General features: G+C 37.7%; 1 protein-coding gene across 1 annotated transcript; it reads right to left on the bottom strand.

Moving 5' to 3' along the window:
* Positions 1-502: 502 nt before the first annotated feature.
* dctd (dCMP deaminase) lies at positions 503-19616 on the bottom strand. The gene is made up of 6 exons (XM_058797123.1): positions 19462-19616; positions 17443-17554; positions 13817-13952; positions 9456-9572; positions 5271-5367; positions 503-1367 (listed from the first exon to the last, which is right to left on the bottom strand). Exons 1-6 carry the CDS (start codon positions 19500-19502, stop codon positions 1265-1267), a joined length of 606 nt encoding a protein of 201 aa, XP_058653106.1. The 5' UTR covers positions 19503-19616; the 3' UTR covers positions 503-1264.
* Between the last annotated feature and the right edge of the window lie 361 nt (positions 19617-19977).

Raw genomic sequence — 19977 nt, 5'->3', positions numbered from 1 at the left:
ACTAATTGATCATAGAATTTATTTTTTGGTGTAAACTATCACATTCACGTACACATTCACAATGGACACTTCACAGTATATGAGGGTGTGCTGCTCTACCTCATTAAACTTCATGAGCCTCATGATTTTAGTATTCAAGAGCTTAGTATTAATTATCTCATTAAGCCTGATATAACTCAGAAGTGATACAGATATAAACGAAAAAATCATTTGCAATGCCAAACAATTATGTAATATGAACAATGTTTCATTCTTAAAAAAAAAAGATTAAGAAATTCATTCTTTCTCTGCATTATGAATGAACAGTAGTGACCAAATGATACTCAAGAGAGAGAGAAAAAATATTGTTAAGAAATGCATCAAGTAATTTGAAAGTCCTCAACAAACTTTTGACCTGTTAAATGATTATGCACGCCACAGAACAAACCTAACAGTAGCTATGTAATGGAAAAAAAAACAATATTCTAACTCTCATAGTATGGCAATGAAAAGAAACATTGAGTGCTTTTTAATTTTTATTTTGGGAGTGATCCCGGTGAAACAATAAGTAACATTTAAAAACTATTCCCTCCAAATGCAAGTCTCCTTTTTTAATTAAAACCTGAAGTTGTGGGTTCTAACCTGAAGAAACACAACATGCACAAAACACTGTGGATTGGGGTTTGACAGAATATGAGCTTTATCTGCTACGATACTTACAAAATCTTATAATATGAGCAAAACAGCCATCAGTGGTTAATGGTAAAAAAGGGAAGGGTAATTTGCAGTTTTGGTATTTGTGAAATGTACATCAAAATCTAATCAGCCTTGTCATAGAGAATACAAAAAGATTAAAAGAAAAGGTAACCAACACATTTGATTTTATTAATGTTGGCATCCAGCTTGATTTTAATGTCCTCGTTGTTAACCCACTCATCAAAAATACTGAAACTCTAAAAGAATCAATTTAAAAAAAAAAAAAAGGCACATCAGCCAAGGTCACAAACCAGCTGCTATTTTGCATGTAAATTGATTTAAAAAAAATGTTAATGTTATGCATTAGAGCAAATACATAAAAGAAAAACATTCAAAACATTGACAATAGTTAATTTCAGCAGGTTTCAAGATTTGAAAAAAAAATAAAGACTTAAAACAAAACAGTGAACTACAATACATCTATTTTGTAATTACTGTCAAACCCATAATGACCTTCACCAGTACATAAGTGAGAAAAACAGTGAGTCTGTTTTATGAATACTTAGTGTCATGTTCCAAGTTCCTCAGTCTATGGTGACTGTACGCCCCCCAAACCACTGGAAGTTTTCAATCCGGGGTGGTTGATTGAATTAAAGTCAATGACAATCCTGCCTTGCTTTGGCTGGAATTGCCTGTAGGACAGAAATAAGAACAGGAAATATTACTGAAGAACAAACAAATAAAACATAAGTAGTTTGTCACTCTAGCCAAACCTGAGCCCTCCTTTTAAAATACCTCGATAAAAGTGAGAGAAAGAGAATTCAATCCTTGTCCTCATTGTCCAAGTTGTCACACCAGTAATTCACCTCAGCACACTGGAGTTGAGGAAACCAATTACATACTAGACCTCATGAGAGAACACAAGCAGTAACCCCTCCATAAGGCAATCCCAGCAGGGACCAAGCGCCCCAACATCTCATGAGAAAATACACTGCCAAGAAGAACCAAACCAGCAGGTGGTAAACTCCCTATTTTCCCACTTATAGCCTTGTCTTCTGCGACTGCTCCCTGCTTTTCCTTTTTTTTTTCTCTCTTTTTAATTCACTTTCTACCCCACACCTTTTACTCTTTATTCTTTTATTAACCCCTCCCTCTCAGCGTGAGATGAGCTGGATGTAGCGAAAATCTATTCCTCATCATCGAACCTCTATAACAACAGAGGCTAATACAAATAAAATCTCTACTGACAGCAAAATTATTCAAAGTCTTTGTCCACGAACAACCACAAAGCTTTGTCTCTCGCTCCCCATGTTCCTTAATGCAATGCCAGCTTCAGCTGATGCTTGAGCAAATCGATTCATCATCTCATTCAGAATTCAGAATGCATAATTCTGCACAGCGATGGTGAGGTTTACACCGCTGTCCTTCCTTCACTCCCTCTTCATATGCCACTGAAAAAAGAAAAGAAAAAACCCCGAAAACAGTCTACTACTGCAGTTCACTGTTAGAGTCCAAGTCAAGTCTAAATCTTTCATTGGAAACCTACACACATAGGTACCGAAACCTTTTTTCCACAGGTCAAAACTGCACATTAAAGTACCGATCCGATACCTGGGTGTGTATCTGGTATAACATCAGTCAGTCAAGCATTAGAAATATATTATGATAATCAAGTATTATTTCATTACATAACTTTAGTAATTAGAATTAAAACTTAGTAACCATGTGTGAATGCATATTAGTAATTTTAACTGAACTTAGTGGTGGTGCTTTTTTGGTCATTCAGTGTTTCTGTAAAAAAATGGGGGGGAACCAAATCAATAATAATCATACTATGATTAATATAACAATATAAAACTAACTAAGGATTAACGAGCTGCTGGATTCATGAATATTAATCATGTTGTGTGTATTTGCTCAATCTGATTTGCTGAAATCAAAACAGGGACGATAATAGGTGAGAGCCAGCCAATGAGATTGTCGTTTGCGCATTAGCTCCGCCTACTACCAGAGAACACGGCAGTTCTTAAAAGCTGAAGAATTCCAAAGGAACTCCATTGTTTTGACAGAAAAATACAACAAAGAATATCGTTTACATGTAGCGTGTCAATTCTGCATGTATATAAGACTCTCTCGTTCTCTTTGCATGTGAGAAAAAAGCAAAGCTAGAGTTTACGGTACGTCAAATTCAGGTGCGCTGCGCATCCATTCAGATGAACTGAAAAATAGCACAGATCGCTTGACGGAGAGTGAAACTCTGAAGCGCTCAGTCTGAGTGTTCAGCGAGTGAAAATATATCTGTGCTAAACTTATACATAGCCTCCAACTCACACACTGGCGAGTAAAAACTGAGCATTTATTAGCCAGTGGCTAATATTAGGCATCATTTAGTCGCCCAGGGTGAAAATTGAGTCGCATACATGAGTGATTTACTGGCAATGTGCTAGCACGTTTGTATTTATTCTTCGCTGCTCTAAATAGTGGTTGCTTGTGGCAACAGAGCACAACTTCCTGTGTTTGCATTCGGAGCAGAGAAGAAGAATTGATTTCCGATTTGCAGCGTTAAGCAAAGCTAGCGCGCATAACTATAGGTCTTGTTTAAGAAAATGGTATCGGATCGGTACATGGGTTCAAGTACTCGCCGATACCGATGCCAGAATTTTTTGTGGTACTAGTATCGGAACAACCCTACCTTGAATGTCCAAATACTTTTTAGGGCCACCTAAAAATTAAGGTCGCATATATGTAAAAATATTGTACATGTGAAAATGTAGCAAAGCATAGTGTTTGGATTGTTAAATGTCCAGATGCCGTCACTGTTGTATAATGATGAACTATTTGGATGTTGGGTCAAAAAACTCCCTGAAATAATGATTGCGTCAAATGGATTTTAATACGAGCTTCATTAAATATCCTATGGCCCTGCAATCAAAGAGCTGAAGCCATGGAAATGCAGAGATCCAGCAGGACAAATTCATAGTAATGCTGGAAGTACTGGAGAACAGCCTTCAAAAAGCGGCAGCAGGGGAATTAACCTTGCTACCCTCAAAGACAGGCAAGAGGCATGAAAGTATCTTCAAGGATTTCCTGATTTTCATCTTCAGGCGGATCTACTCCTTTTGTCTCCTCAGGCTCATGTCCCCCTAGTCCTATTTGATCTGACTCTGATGAAAGGCTTCAGAGTATATTTACCGTGCATCTATATATAGTGTGTACATACAACTGGGGAGATGAGATTTCCGTCGTGTCCGCTCTTGCTGTGGTTCCCGCTGGCTCTCTCTAACATAAAGAGGACCGTGTTTGGACTGCAAACCCCACGGAGAGTTCAGTTAAGTTTTCAGTTAACCCTGTATCTCATTAAAAAAAAAAAAAAAAAAAAAAAAAAGTGAAGGACTTCTTCACTCACATTGTGTCTCTCAGAGTGTTAAATGTTTGCGATTACATTTTGCTCTTTTAGTCCCAGTGTTCTTGGACTTTATCCTGACACCTAACTCGATATGTGGGCGATATGACCAAAATCTTATTTCACAATATGAAAGTATTTTTCATGAAAACAATATATATCACAACATAGTTATTTTTATAAATATAAGAAAATTACAAAAGAATTTAAGAGTTTAATAAACTAAGTTTTTCAGGTACCATAGGTTTAACCGCAAGAAATACTACAGAAATAATCAGATGTAAAAATTAAACTCTGCATAGATTTCACTGTAATAATTAAACTCATTCTTATCAAAAATAGATACAATCGATGTTTAGTCAAGAGTAGTGAGTGAATGTTTTTTGTTTTTGATTAACATTAATGACACAGACAGCAGCAGGTTTACTCACCTTCAAGTTGTTTCAAACCATTAAGAATTTCTTTCAGTGCCACTTTATATTAGGTAGCCTTAACTACTATGTACTCACATCAAAAAATAAGTACAATGTACAATGTAAGGTTAGGGACAGGTTTGGTGCCATGAGTAGGTTTAAGGGTGGGTTAAGGTTAAGATGGGTCAACAGTGTAATTATAAATGAGAAATTAATTACATGCAGGTATTTTTTGTATAAGTACAATGTAATGTACACAATAAGTGCATTGTATCAAGTGATTAATTTAAATGCAAGTACAGAGTAGTTAAGATCACCTAATATAAAGTGGGACCTTTCTTTCTCCTGTTGAACACAAAAGAAGTTATTTTGAAGAATGTGGGTGACCAAACAGTTGATAGTCCCCATTGACTTCCACAGTAGGGAAAAAATAAACTATGGAAGTCAATGGGTACCATCAATTGTTCGGTTACCCACATTCTTCAAAATGTCTGCTTTTGTGTTGCGTTATGTTTGATTTCCTATGGAGTATGAGGCATACGCAGACTTGTGCACAGTGCTTACTCATTCTTCCCCCAAGTGTCTATTTTCGAAGGCTCACAGAAGCTTTTTGAGGTTTCAGGTCACACATACACCCACACATCTGAGGGTCGGGCTCCGTTACAGCCTTGATTGTACAATTGTTTGGGCCAGTGAAAACCGACAGGAATGCAAATGAAGCTTCTTAATTTCCAAGCCACACACCAACCCCTTACTAAGGTCAGACTCGAGAAACTCACTTGTATGTGATGCCCGCCAAGTTAAGAAGCCGTCTGGAGGCAGTCATTTCTGGAGTGTCATGGTATTTGTCTGACAAATAGATCACATCCTTTATACCTGTAAGGCAAAAACAGCAGAAGGATAGTGAGGGTCAGACAAAAGCACACACAAACAAACAAACAGACAGAGAAATTTAAACAAACAGGCCCAAGGAGAACAGGGACCCAAAATAGCCTGTTAGGAAAGAACAAGAGCTTGTGCTCGGGGAGAAGGAAAGGAAGTCGATAACTTGTCGCTGCAGGCTCATGCCAATATCAACCAATCCCAATTGAGACAAAATCTGCCCTGCTGGCATCTTTAAAACACGTGGTGCATTTGGCAGCACCCCAACGCATCCTGCTGGCTACTCACAAGTGGCCCACATAAGGCGACTCTATAAAGGGCCCCGTTAGCCAAGCTTTACAGAGAAATGCGAGGAATCTGGTGAAACCACTTAGACTCCCTCTTGCCCTTAATGCTTTCAGAGGTGAAAAGAGAAGTCCAACATTGCCGAAAGGTTGCTGCAATCACCGATGAATATACCGGAGAGAAACACACCCACCCCCCAAAATACACAGCGTCTCCATGTACTTTTATCTGCACAGGAGGAGAGAGAAGTGCTCTGATCGAAGGCAAAATGACTTGCGCAGAGTGAATTCCACCTGTCATTAAAGGCTGTCATTACAAGCATGGGGCCTCTCCACGGTATTACTTGAACAATTTTTGAGAGGGAACAGATGAAATTACCATGGAACAGCCTGGCTATGCCATCTCAAAACCATTTTGGTGGTGACATTTTATAGTGGAGCAGGGAATAAAAGACTATGTATATCCAATGTTCAAACTAAAGTCTGACGTGATACATAAAGAAAAAGTCAGAAGAAATTGCAGTAGTGTTTGTAATAGTAATAGTTGTAAACATGTCTTTTCATGAAAAGAACATGAGAATAAGCATCGGAGCTGCTCAAAAACACTTCCAAGACGACAAGCTGTCCAACAGAAGGGAAGGCTCTGATGGAAGGTGGAGCAGAACTCTGGAGATGCTGCGTTTCCAGAATGCTCTCTGGAGATGAGGTGACAGTACAGTCCCTCAGTCCCTCCAAAAACAGTCACAGGAAGTGACAAGATGGCAGCTGCTTGGGAAACTGAACACTTTAATTCCTCAGAGAGAGGAGAGGCTCTAAAGCAGTGCTTCAGAAACTGCCGTCTCCGGCACCGAGGAGCCAAAGTGCAGGGGGGACATCAACATGGGAGCCAGAGAAAGTGAAAATGATTTGGTGTCATTTCATTCCGTGAGATTGAGGGATGGACACATTTGAACGGCATTCGAAAAGAGCAGTAACACTTTCTCTCTGGAGGAATAGCTACAGAATTAGATACAGAATGGAGGGAGGGCGTAATATCTAGGGTCTTCACTTTCTTGATGCCCCCCATCTCATTTACTGTGAAAAAATTAGACAAAGAAAAAAGAAATGGAGAAAGCACAGTGGAAGAGCTCTCATTTTAGTACAAGAACAGTTGTCAAATGACCAACACAGCACACTTTTAAGCAGGAATAGGATTAAGGCAAGTCGCTGGCACAAAAATGCATACCGATGGCACCAAAATACTGGAAAACCTTCATTTTAATAAATCCCTCTGGTTATAATTAAATTATGTTAGTTTTTCTATTAGAGAAGCACAGGCTGGCAATATCAAAAGGTTTACCATGCACAAATAAACAAGATACAGCCTGGTTGCCTTTATAAGAGAATCAGGGTGGATTCACATTCCAAGTCTACTAATATTCCCCTTTATCCTCATGTTTTTTCCATGCAGAGGCTTTTCTGTTTCCTCATATCATGGGGCTTTACAACTTCTAGTAAACAAACATGGTCATAACACCTTCAAAATGAACAAACAGCGACGACACCCCTAACTTAATTCTTTTAAACTCAGCATTCAAACATTAAACATCCGCTTTGTTCAGCTCCATCTGATTGGCATCATCAGAGGGCATTTTTAATGAGGTTGGACGTTCATTTTTAGCCGCGTTTTGTTACATCCTATAGAGCGCGAGGAGACGAAAGGGAGAGAAAGTGCTGTGTGTGTTCCTTAATGATGCCGGAACATTGAGAGGAAGCCGACACCCCACTGAGAGATGGGCCAGGGCAAGGCCAAGCATCCTGAAGATCAGACGGCATCGGAGCGTGTGTCGTGCTATCTTCAGCACACAGCTTCAGTAGGCTTTGCCACAAGAGTACATGGAGGGGGATCAGGAAAAGCAAACCAATGAAAGAGAGAGAGAGAGAAGATGAGGACAAACAGACTTGGAGGGGAGGAGAGAGACTGGGGATGGGGGTGTTAAGAGAGTTCAACAGATAAGAAGAGATTGAAAATAACAGGAGAGCAGGGTTTGGAGAAGGAAAAATAAGAGGAAGACAGCCTGTCACCATGTAGGCTGTATCCAACCAGCCAAGAAGGCTCACAAAGAAGACGGCTGCTCAAAGCGACGCCCACTGCAGGTTTCTCAGTATGGAAGGGTGACCATCGAGGACCTCCGTTTCCTCCTGTCTCATCCGTCATTTCATCTGCAGCCACATCAGCACTGGCACAAAGGCTCAAATGTCTGAGCGGAAACACTGATCCTGAGGTGTGTGAAGTGCAGAGACGGAACTGAATAATCGCGTAGCGCTTGCTATGCAATCTAATAGAGGTGAAAGGGTTGCCAAAAAAAAAAAAAGATTGACACTCCACATTTACCATTTCATCTTGTACCTTTCTCAGAAAATATACTGAGATCACTAAATCGTTGTACTGTTAGCAAGAGGACAAAGAAACTAAACAGATGCAACAATGAACAAAAAAACAATTATTTAATATATCTCTGACTATACTTGAGGCATATAAGTAGCAGGTGGCAGTCAGACTGCGTGAACAATCAATAGGAGCAGTTTAAGAGCACACGTAAGTTCTTAGTCACACTTAGAGTCACACATGCGAGACAAAGCCAGTTAAGAGCTCAGAGATTGCATTTAATTAACTTAAAGAAAAGCTTAAAGAGGGTAAAGAAATCTTTTATTCAAATTATTTCTCACTGGAGCAGTGTCGGTGCTAGTATTGAAATTTCTTTGCTTTAAATGCGTCTCTGGTGGACACTGCTAATGCGTCAAAGCATTTTGACAGCGAAAATAGGACAAGATAGCATACATTTAACAGCACTGTGCATTTTACGGTGACAACTAACAAAAAACATGAAACTGGTAATGGCAAAAGTACATCTGCACAAAGTCCACAATATAAGTTGTTTTTTTAAATTTGATGTTGAAATATTGAAATATAAACATTTGAATGGTAACTGTAATACAAACTTGTATCCATGACAGATTTATTCAAACACTTTACATAATGAAAACAACAGAATATTTAATCTAGCACATATATTTTGCAAAATTCCCCTCCCTAGCCAACTAACAAGTATAGACACTGAATGATTTTCCTGAGGTAAATATAATGTTGTGACATTGTTTACGAGCTGTTTTAATGATGTCTTTCCACAGTTGAAACACTGATTGAGCACATACATGAGCTGTGATACATTTCAGTAAGTTGCACTGTTTCTTTCATCATGTTTTCATGTTTATTTTGTGCTTCATAACTAGTAGTAAAGAGCAAGAGATAACTGGTTCACTTGATGCTTGCACCGAGGTAGATCCTTCACATTAAAGAGTGTCAAACCATGTTTGTTGTTTGCATTTAATGATAAAATTTACAGAAGTTGAAAGCTGAGACTTTGTTTTATATTAAAAGTAACAAAGCAAAAAACTTTGTGCGATTATTGGATGGCAGATCCGCATTAAATAATTTTTATTGAAATTCATGCATAAACAGACAAGGACACAGTAAAAAAGGGACATTGGAGAAAAACTAATTAAAGGTCACTATTTTGGTCAATGATTTTGGCCCTACAAAACTATTTCATCCAAATAATAAATTGCTGAAATTTTGGTGCATCACCAATTAATTTTATTAATGCACTAATGCCTGCTTACAAAATGTAAATTAGCAGTTCACCTGCGATGTGATACCTGAACAGTGAAAATAAAAGTGTTGATTGATAAACCAACATGCACATCATGAAACACACACACACACACAGTCAGAAACACAAGTTCAGACACTCTCACCTGCTTGAATAATGAGTTTGGCGCACTCGTTGCAGGGGAAGAGCGCTACATACATGGTGCAACCCTTGACATCTGCCGAGTTCTTATTCATAATGGCGTTCAGCTCTGCGTGACACACTGCAACAAAAAATGAAAGACCTGTTAGAAATGTTCAGAGTTCACAAACACACATACGTGCAAGCACAGAATGATGCGTCAAAGCTATGATTAATATTTCTGCTTCACAACAAACTTGGATTGAGCTTTCTTGGCTTGTCAACATTGTACCACTTCACCACAAAAAGGCTGCAGTCACCAGTTCACTGTTAAAAAGGAAAAAGATTTCAAAGCATGAGTCTGAACAGATGTCAGCTCTCCACAACATCACCCAGAAAAAGCCCTGTCTAATCACTCACTCTGCTCGCCTTAATTACGGAGAATGAATTGGCCCATCAGCGGTGGCACATTACCACTGCACCACGAAACACCAGCCTGACACGTTTATTTTGGCAGAGCTTCAGCACAAAGCAGAGAAAGAGAGAGAGGGCATGTAGTTTTGATGGAAGAGAGATGTCAATAATTCACACAGATACACACACTTATTGTGTGTTTTAACTGTAAGCAGGCACACACACACAAACAGTTAAGAGCGAGTGCACGATGATGGAGTACGATCAACCGTGTGATCATGGGAGGGACTGAGCTCTCAGCTCTTAAATCAATTCTAACATTTAATGCATGTATATTACTATTAATCTGACTGGATTGTCATATATTCAAAGGTAGTGAAACATTTTCAGGATAAACAATCAGCAGGTAAATATCGCATACGATTATGTTTAATAAATCAAGAGAAGGAGAAGTCATGATCACAATTAAAATACAATTTATCTAACAGCCCTATCCGAATAGAACCAACACTGAACTGACTTAAGCTGAATAATAACACTATTGTCTTTCAGAGCCGCTGTACAACAGAATCAGACCAATTTCCATAACTGATTCTGCTATTTCCTGTTCATCAATGTGAAGCTGCTTTGACACAATCTGTATTGTATAAAGCGCTATGGAAATAAAGGTGACTTGTCAATGCAGCTGCGGCAACAAAAAAAAAAACACAATATTAACGGACATCATTCTCTCTTGTTGCAGCATATAAACCTTGTCTCATATTAGAGAATAAGGTGAAAGCACCATTATGTTCACAGGGCAAAAATCTCATTGGGCCAGTATATGTGATACTTAGTATTTCGGCACCCTCTACTGGCACAGTACTGTACCGAACCTTCATAAAGCTAGAATCACTGCAACTATTGCTCATACCTAAGCTTAAAGCTTTGCTCAAATGTTAAGCAGTTGTCATCCATTCCCATAAATACTGTGAATGGCATTTAAGTTGGTCTCCCAAAAACAAAAACGTACATTTATTATTATTACTATTATTTATTTTTCTACAAAATTATGCATGTAGAACATTTTGAATCAGTTATGCCATTAACAATGTTTCACAGTTCAGTTTCCACAATTTTAATAATGAAATGACTATTCTTAGTCAATTAATCATTAATCTCAATTATTTTTTAGACAATTAATCATCAGCCAAATTTCACAATTGCAACAGCCCTAGTTATAAAGCTGTGACACTTCAAAAACTCAATCTGAAAACCTAGAAAAAAAAATTAGTTCTTACCTATTTTATGAACCAAATACACTGTATTTAAACAACTAGTTAAAATGTCCTCGTAGCTGTACTTTTTGATAATACTCACTAATACATACTTTTAATTCATAATATTTAAAAAAAAAAGCCCAGTGGCGCTTATAGTTCATCTATTACCTTGGCTCTTGTAAATGTTGTATTATAATAATCAAATTAACATACTGATTACAAAAGAAAATCCAAACTATGATCCTTAAGACTACAATGTACATCCTACCGACTCGGTTTACCTTTATTGTGCCACATTAGTGCATTAAGAGACAGAGATATGCCAAATGAATACTTTGAATAGAATTAATGTACCATCACTCTGCATGAAATTGAACTCTATGCCTGAGCGAGCCACAAATGCAAATAAGAATTTTTTCATCTATGTGTCACTAAATACTTTCCACAAAATGCATTCATCAGTGCCAAATATATGGGTAATAATACCAAATCTTTATAGGATCTTTCCTTTTAAACAAAAAAATAAAAAAATAAAAAAAACACAAGTACACAGATTTTGTCCTTTTTAAGACCCCTTGCTCATCACTACCGATTATAAAAGAGAACAAACATGCAGCTATCAAGAGGGGAAAAAAACACTATCATTCAAAAGTTTGGACACACAAAATATATTCAAATAGAAAACAGTTATTTTAAATTCTAATAATATTTCACAATATAATCTATACTATTTCTGTTCTGTTTCTTGTATTTTTGATCAAATAAAAGCAGTTGAGGCTGCAGAGCATAACAGACGTCTTTCAAAAAAAAAAAAAAAAAAGTTTTAATCTTACCACAAACTTTTGAATGGTAGTGTACAGTATATCTGAAGTACACAATCACATATGCACACATTTCAGATGAGGCCTCACATTTAAAGACATGCCAACTCTTAAACAATTAGATTTTACAAACAGTATACAGATACTGTATGGTTCACAATCATTAAACTTTTCCTAAATGCATTAGGAAATCTGTATGCATGTATCCAAGAACTAAAAATATAGCTTACAGAATATTTTCTGATGTTAAATGAAGGTAAAACCGAAGCAATCTTGTTTGGACCTAGTGATGCTTTCAGTGCTAGTAATTTTAACCTTGGTCATTTGACCCAGTGGGTTACAAAAAACCTAGGTTTTTGGTTTGACTCAGGCCTAAAGTTTGACAAACAGATAAATGGTGTAGTTAAGTCGTGTTTTTTCCATCTTCGTCGCCTGGCTAAAGTGAAATCGTTCTTATCGACAAAGAACTTTAAGAAATTGATTCATGCATTCGTTATTTCTCGCTTGGACTACTGTAATTCTCTTTATTACGGGATTAATTGTTAATTTATGGAGCGTTTACAATTGGTTCAAAATGCAGCAGCCAGGCTCCTGACTGGAACTCGTAAATCGCAGCACATCTCACCTATTTTGATCTCATTGCAGTGGTTGCTTGTAAAACAGAGTTGAATTCAAAATATTAATTCTGGTTTTTAAATCACTAAATAATCTTGCACCGGTCTATCTCACTGAGTTGTTGCTTTCACACAAACCAGTGAGATCACTTAGGTCAGAGCATTTAAAAATGCTATCCATTCCTAAGTCTAGATTGAAACATCATGGCGATCGAGCCTTTGCTGTTGCCGGGCCAACTCTCTGGAACAATCTCCCGGTAGCTATTCGAACAGCATCTTCTTTATCCATTTTTAAATCTATGCTTAAATCTTATTTATTTGAAAATTTTATGATGGGTTTAAAATTTAATTGTGTGGTGATTTTGTATATTGTCTATATTCTGATGACTGTTTTATCTTTTCAATTTTCTGTACAGCACTTTGGTCAATCATCTGGTTGTTTTAAAATGTGCTTTATAAATCAAGAAAAAGAATTAAACTTCTGAAAGCTGTTTAGTACAATACAAACTTATCACCCATTGACAGTATTCTGACTGCCTAAGTTATAGGAATTTGGCTTCTTTTCAAACATACCAGACATCAGAAAAGTTCCACATAATGATCACATGAAAACACGAAAAAAAAACACACAAAACTTTCATAAACTGAACGATGTCTGCGCAACCAAGCCAAAACCAATTTCCTGCATTCAATTTAAATTTTGGGTCACTTTGTAGGGCCCAACTCAGTTGGCTTTGTTTAAAAAAAAAAAATCTTCCTAAGCCTAACAACTGACAACAGAAACCAGAGAGAAATACAAGTCACGAACAGTTCAGAGGATCATTCAAGTGCCAAACTGATAAATCCTCTCCAAGGTTTCACACCTTCCCTTTGGCAGTCCGACCCATTCAAAGTCCCGAGTTGGCATGTGCCGCCTTTAGGAACGCCAGCTCCAGCTCATTTCCATTTCTCACACTAATAGCTGCCACAAAGTGACCTTGCCCATTCCCTCACTCAGCAGCTCCGCCTTTATCTCTCCCATCAGCCCCATGCAGGTGAAAACTAATCCATGACCGGCGCTATGTGCTCAAGAGAGCCTACACCTCGCCACACTGCGTTAACAGACACCATGTGCTGCGTTGACAGAGCCTGAAATCAAAAAAGCCTTTTCAGCGAGTGTTTAACGTGGGTGTGCACTGACCTGTCGGTGTCAAACAGAGGCAGAGTGACTGATAATTATGGGTAACTGATTGCTGCAGTTCAAAAGCCAAGAACCCGCGGGTCAAATACAGAACTCACCATAGGGGTATTTGGTGTCCAGCTTGTTATCAGCATTGCGAGACCAGGGCAGCAGGTCATCGTCACAACCGTTGGGCATGCCATTGTAGCCAATACCCACTATCTTGTTTTCTTGATTCACAATACAGGCGCCAACCTGAAATGAAATTGAAAAAAAAGCTTATTTCCCAAACATCTATCACAATGAAGACAGTGAAAAAGTGAACTTTAAGCCTGCAGGATGCAGCGTTGCAGCAAAGTGGAGTAGATTAATATTCTTACATTCTGGATGTATTGTAGATTGAATGACGCTTTTAAAAAAGATACTGCAGAGTGTGACATCACATTGTGACCATTCCAGCATTCTAATTAGCCTTTTTCACAAGAATCGGAAATTACGTCAGCGCAGGGTAAAGTTAGTACCGTTACAGGTCTGCGCCTATTAGTGCCCTCCATAAGTATTGGAACAGTAAAGACAAAATTGTTCTGTTGGCTGTGGAGTCAAGACATTTGCAAATATGATTAAAAGATATGAATGAGAGACAAAACTACAGAATGTCACATTTAATTATTAGCCGTTTCAACACATACATGTTTTACCAAATAAAAAGAACAGCACTTTTAGAGTTCATCCCACTCATTGATGCGAGCATAAGTATTGGGACAGTTGAACATAAGGCAGATATATAAGATTAAAAGCTATTTAGTTGCAGATCCCTTGTGCACTATCACAGCAGTGAGTCTGTGACCCATAGACATCACCAGACTCTTGGTCTCATCCTTTGAAATGCTTTTCCCAGCCTTTAATGCAGCCAATTCCAATTGTTGCTTGTTTTGGGGAGTTTCTGCCTTTACTCTCCTCTTCTTCTGGTGAAATTCATGTTCAATCCGATTTAAATCTGGAGATTAACTTGGGCAATCTAAGACTTTCCGTTTCTTTGCCCTGATAAACTCCTTGACTGAACTGGCAGGGTGTTTTGGGTCATTGTCCTGATGCAATATGAAGCACTTCCCAATGAATCTGGTGGCATTTTCTTGAATATTGGTAGGCAAGATGGTTTTGTAGCCTTCCAAATTCATTCTGCTACTGTCATCATGCATTAAGTCATCAGTAAAGTTGAGAGGGCCTGTTCCAGAGGCAGCCATGCATGCCCATGCCATGCCACCACCTCCACCATGCTTTACAGATGAGGCTGTATGCTTGGGATCATTGCAGTTCCCTTTTTTTCTCTACATTTTTGCTTTCCCATCACTTTGATAAAGGTTCATCTTTGTCTCATCAGTCCATAAACACAGTATCCAAAACTCTTCTGGCTCACCTTTGTGCTTTTTTGCAAACTCTAATCTTGCCTTTCTACTTCTGGAGCTGGTCAGAGGTTCGTATTTTGCTGTGTAGCATCTGTAATTCTGTGTCAAAGTCTCCTGAGGACAGTAGATTGTCAGAGCATCACCCCAGCTTTCTGGAGGTTGTTGGTGATTTTACAGACACGTCTTTTAGGGTTCATTTTCACAGCTTTTATGATTTGTCTGTCATCAACTACTGTTGTTTTCTCAGCCGATCAGGTAGAACGTAATCCCGATAGAATAAGAACAAAGCAACCGAGTCATCTCTTGTTTAATATGTATTTCCCAGGGAACATTATACAACGTACATTTAGCTACTCCATCACATTAATGCAAAGGAGAGCAAGTAGAAAATTCAACAATACTTTAGTAATAACAATAATAGCGAAAAAATCACGTGGAGAGTCATAATGCACAGCCAGCACCAAATGGACAGAATGGCAAAGCTAACTGAACTGCCACCAATTAGAATTAAACAAACTTGTATTTGTGATGACCCGAGCTGACCAAACAGTTAATTGTGAAATGTTTGCGCTTTGTAGAGTACAGTACCGGCAGTTCAAGCAATTTCATAGGATCTAATTTGTAAAAAAAGACTTTGATTCTCGAATTCACTTTTATTCAGTATGGCAGCTGTTGTCAGCGGAAAAACTTTTACACTGCAAGCGCCAATCCGGAAGCCAGAAACGCGGAAGTGTGAAAAAGGCTAATTGCATATAAAATTTCTATCCAACTGCAGTACAGGTTAAGTAATAAACTTGCATGTATATTTGTCATTCAGACACAAATGAAGTATGAATGAGATTTATGTAACATTACAAGTAAACCATATGCATTTTAAATATTTAAATATATAATAACCAGGTTTATACATGTATACATGTCATCAATAAATCCAATTATCAATTATTATTATTATTTGTAAACCATATCTCATATTTTAACTAACTGAATCTTGCTTATTCCATATTTGAACCATATTAAAAAAATTTTACTGATTTTTTTTTTCTTCAAAATTAAAAGATTTATGCACATTCTAAGGTTTCTGAATAAATACCAAACGTAATTTAAATTGAAATAAAACAGATGCAAATACTTTTGTACTTTTATGTACTTTTTTTTTTTTAGTGTTGGACTATTCCAGTTCCAATAAAATCTTAACTTAACTTTTTGTAACAAGATAGACCACATTAAAAACAACACTTGTGGCAGGACGTAAAAAAAAAAAAAAAACCTACCCTACGGGTAGCCACGGGGGCCGGTTGCATAAAAACATAGATTAGTCTAAGCTGAATCCAAAATATAAGACTGATTACCCCTTGGTTAACTGCTAGTTGGTCAAACTAGTTCTTAATATAGAGGCTAAATTCATGCAACTTGCCCAGCATTCACAGACAAGGCTTAAGCCTAATCCCAGACTAAAATCTAAATCTGAGCTGTTTCAACTGAAAGAAACTTTCACTAACTGATCTTAAAATATATCAGTGCCTTTATTTTGTCTAAAAATGCACACCAGTAATGTTTTACTAAGGCACGTTTATAAAAATTACTTAAATGTCCTAATTGAACTATTGCCTAATCCTGGTTTAGTCTAAACCCTGTCTGTGAAAATGCCTAAAAGACTCAGACTGATCTGAACTTAAGTCAAGCACCTGACCTGATGGCTTACTTTATGTTCCAGCAAGACCCATCAAATTCATCTGATGCAACACAGGTCAGCAGAAGAGGAAAGCAAAAGGGTTTCCCGAGACGATGGATCGCTGTCAACAAAGTTCAGTCAGCGTGAGTGAGTGGGGAGAAGGCAGACAGCACCCACATTCTCGGTTCACCAAAACTCTTGTGTCTTAGATATTCAATCCTACTCTGCGCCTTTAGGAGCAATAACGGCTGCATGCATGAGCTGACCGAGGATCACGCTTGACTGAACTTCAATATTGCACTTAAATATCGGGAGTGTTTATATTGGCCAGGAGGTCGCAGCACAGCAGGGGAGCTCTGAAAGCAGAATATGTTCTTACAGTACATGGAGCATATAAGAGGCCTGTGTCCTTTGATAAAAAGAAGCTGTAGGGTGTTTAGAGATCTTTAAGGTACTGTAGTACCAAGCTGTTTAGAGCTTCTCCAAGCTAATATTAATTGCAACAAAATAGTTTTAAAAGAAAGAAATTGAGATATTGGAAAAATTACAAAAATGTCTCATTTTATATCGATTGTAATTTCAGCACATTTCAGATTGATGTATGGTCACCAAATCAACCCACATTTCAATCTAGCAGGACTGCAGGCAATCAATCTCTAGATACCTGAGAACTGGGGTCCTTGCTCCGCTGCGCTGATAAGAAGGCAACAGCCATGAAATACTCAGGCCACTCCAGGTAGTCCTGCCTCTTCTTTGTCAAACCTTCACAGTGTGTTCTGATGGATTGAAAGAATGAATGCAATGAGAGAAAAAAAAAAAACAACTAAGCACCTGTTGTCACCAAGTACATGATAAAAATAAGGACAGAATTAATATATTGTTTTTTTATAGCATACATATTAAGCTTTATATACAATTTTCAAATCATAATTAACATTTAAGTGCCAAGCACCGCAACAGAATGATACTGACATGTTTGCTAGGCCAAAAAATCAGCCAATATTTGACCATTTCAAGATTACCAGCACTGGCCCATATCCGTGCCCACTTGGATGATAAATAGTGTTAGCATTCCCTTATGCCATCTCAAAAATCAACCAAGACACTAATCAAATGGATTGCAAATTATTTAAATATTTGAAAACATAAATTAGAGTAAAAATGTTCAGCATATGTCCATCTCAAATACTACACTTAAATTTGATCTTATTTCTTACACTACGGTTCAAAAGTTTGGGGACTTTTTTAATGTTCAGAAAAATATTAAAAACAGTAATGTTGTGCGATATTATTAGAATTCAAAATAGTGTGCTGTGTCCTGTGACAGCAAAGCTGAATGTTCATGTCATTAGTCTAGTTTTCAGTGTCACATGATCCTTCAGAAATCATTCTAATATGCTGACTTGCTGCTCAAGCTACATTTCTTATTATTATCAACGTTAATAAACAATTGTACTGTTTAATATTTTGGTGGAAACCACAATCATTTTTGGGGATTGATGAACAGAAAATTCAAAAGAACTAGGCTAGAGAAACACTGGAGGCTCCTGTGCTGGAGTGGGCTGATTGTCAAATTTTTGTTTGTCTTTACTCTCACTTTTGCTCAATGTATACTTGCTGAATGCTTATTTGTTTTCTGTCAGAAAAATAAAACATTTTGAAAGGTAATATATCAGCACTAAATTGGCCATCAGTCACTGACCCTGCTCTCTAGTAATCCATATCTGAAAAATCCACTAGCAAAGTGTGACTAAGAGCTTGCCGGTAATATGAAAGTTTCCTGTTGTCTCAGTGGAGTTAGTACTACATCTTTACTTGTGCTGATCTTAACACTGGCATCCCATACGTCCCACTGATGACTGTCTACATGTGTGATTTGAGCACTGACAGACATTATCATCAGTGGGTTCTCCTCTGCGGCTTTCCATTTTAGCTTAAAGTGATATTACACCTTTTGCGACACATCTCAGTGACTGTCTTTGAAAGGGACGGGGATTTATGTGTGAACATTTAATGGACCCATCTGACTTGATTCACTCTTTTTCCTAATGTCTCTGGTGATTCTGTCTTTTTTGAGCAGCTGTCAAGTGCAGGTGTGTGTGTGTCTGCTGGTGAAATACTGAGGGTTGATGATCTGGAGCTAATGTACTATTTAGCAAATCTCAACTGCTGTAATTTGTTTATATTATCGAAAAATGTAAACTATATGCTGAGGCAGTCATTAAGCAGTTTTATGCAGATTTGTTATGATTATAAAAAAAAAAAAAAAAACTGTCTGTCACTGACTAAACATTCATTTTGTAGTGCACCTAACATACTGCCAGCTTACAGGGCTGAAGAAGGCAAACACGACCACAAGAGGGCAGTCAATCATCATGTTGTTCGTGCCAGTCCCATCTATTTCTCAGTATTTGTCAGTTGCATACACGCTACAACACTGAATTAACAGACCAAGGCATTAAATGTTTGTGATAATGTGTCAGAAACATATACAGTTTCTGCAAATCTATTAACGTGCCCTTGTTGTCTGCACAAGCGAACTCTTTTTACGAAATCTCATGCAACTCACAGTCCTCTCTAGCACATTTCTCATAAACACAAATCTAAAGTCGTAATGAATGATTCGTGTCCTGACATGCGGTGACAATGAATTCAACAGTAAAAAAACAGATCAGAACATTACCCGTTGAGCTGTGAAGTATCGCTCTTTGCATTGTGATCCATGGCTTAATCAGAGAATGTTGAATCGAAATTCCCTGTTGTGATTCGCACTGAACACACACGGCACAGCAGCTCAGAGGAACTTCCCGCGAAAAAAAAAAAGTCCAACCCACTGTTCCGGGTTTATACTAGAGTTGGCGCAATGAGTTGAATAGCGCCATCTCTACGCGGTTCTGCACATTACAGTGAGTCTTTCTCTTTCTTTACATTACAGCCAGTCTTTTAAACCGCGTATGATAAAACATGTCTTACTCTTGAAATTACCTCAGCGGGACAGCAAATGCGTAAAAACGCGCATTCGTTCCTGGGTCATTCTTGTTATACAGTGACTTTTATGTCTCTGTGATTTACTTACTCGTATTTTCTCTAAAATAGTCACATATTTATAAGAAATTGCTTAAATTATACATATTTGGTCTTCTTTATCACTTAAACCGAGATTAAAAATATTATTTTTCTTTTTATTGATACATGCATT

Source organism: Onychostoma macrolepis, chromosome 01 (assembly GCF_012432095.1).
Source record: "Onychostoma macrolepis isolate SWU-2019 chromosome 01, ASM1243209v1, whole genome shotgun sequence".
Lineage (NCBI taxonomy): Eukaryota > Metazoa > Chordata > Actinopteri > Cypriniformes > Cyprinidae > Onychostoma > Onychostoma macrolepis.
The sequence above is the reverse complement of the archived record's forward strand: the minus strand, read 5'-3'. Positions and strand labels throughout refer to the sequence as shown.

Bases quoted from the DNA above. Each gene is read 5' to 3' on its own strand.
- dctd (XM_058797123.1), bottom strand. From the start codon at position 19,502: ATGGATCACAATGCAAAGAGCGATACTTCACAGCTCAACGG. The intron at 9,573-13,816 runs GTGAGTTCTGTA...TTTTTGTTGCAG, and splicing joins GGACACCAAATACCCCTATG to TGTGTCACGCAGAGCTGAAC. The intron at 5,368-9,455 runs GTGAGAGTGTCT...TTTGCCTTACAG, and splicing joins CAAACTCATTATTCAAGCAG to GTATAAAGGATGTGATCTAT.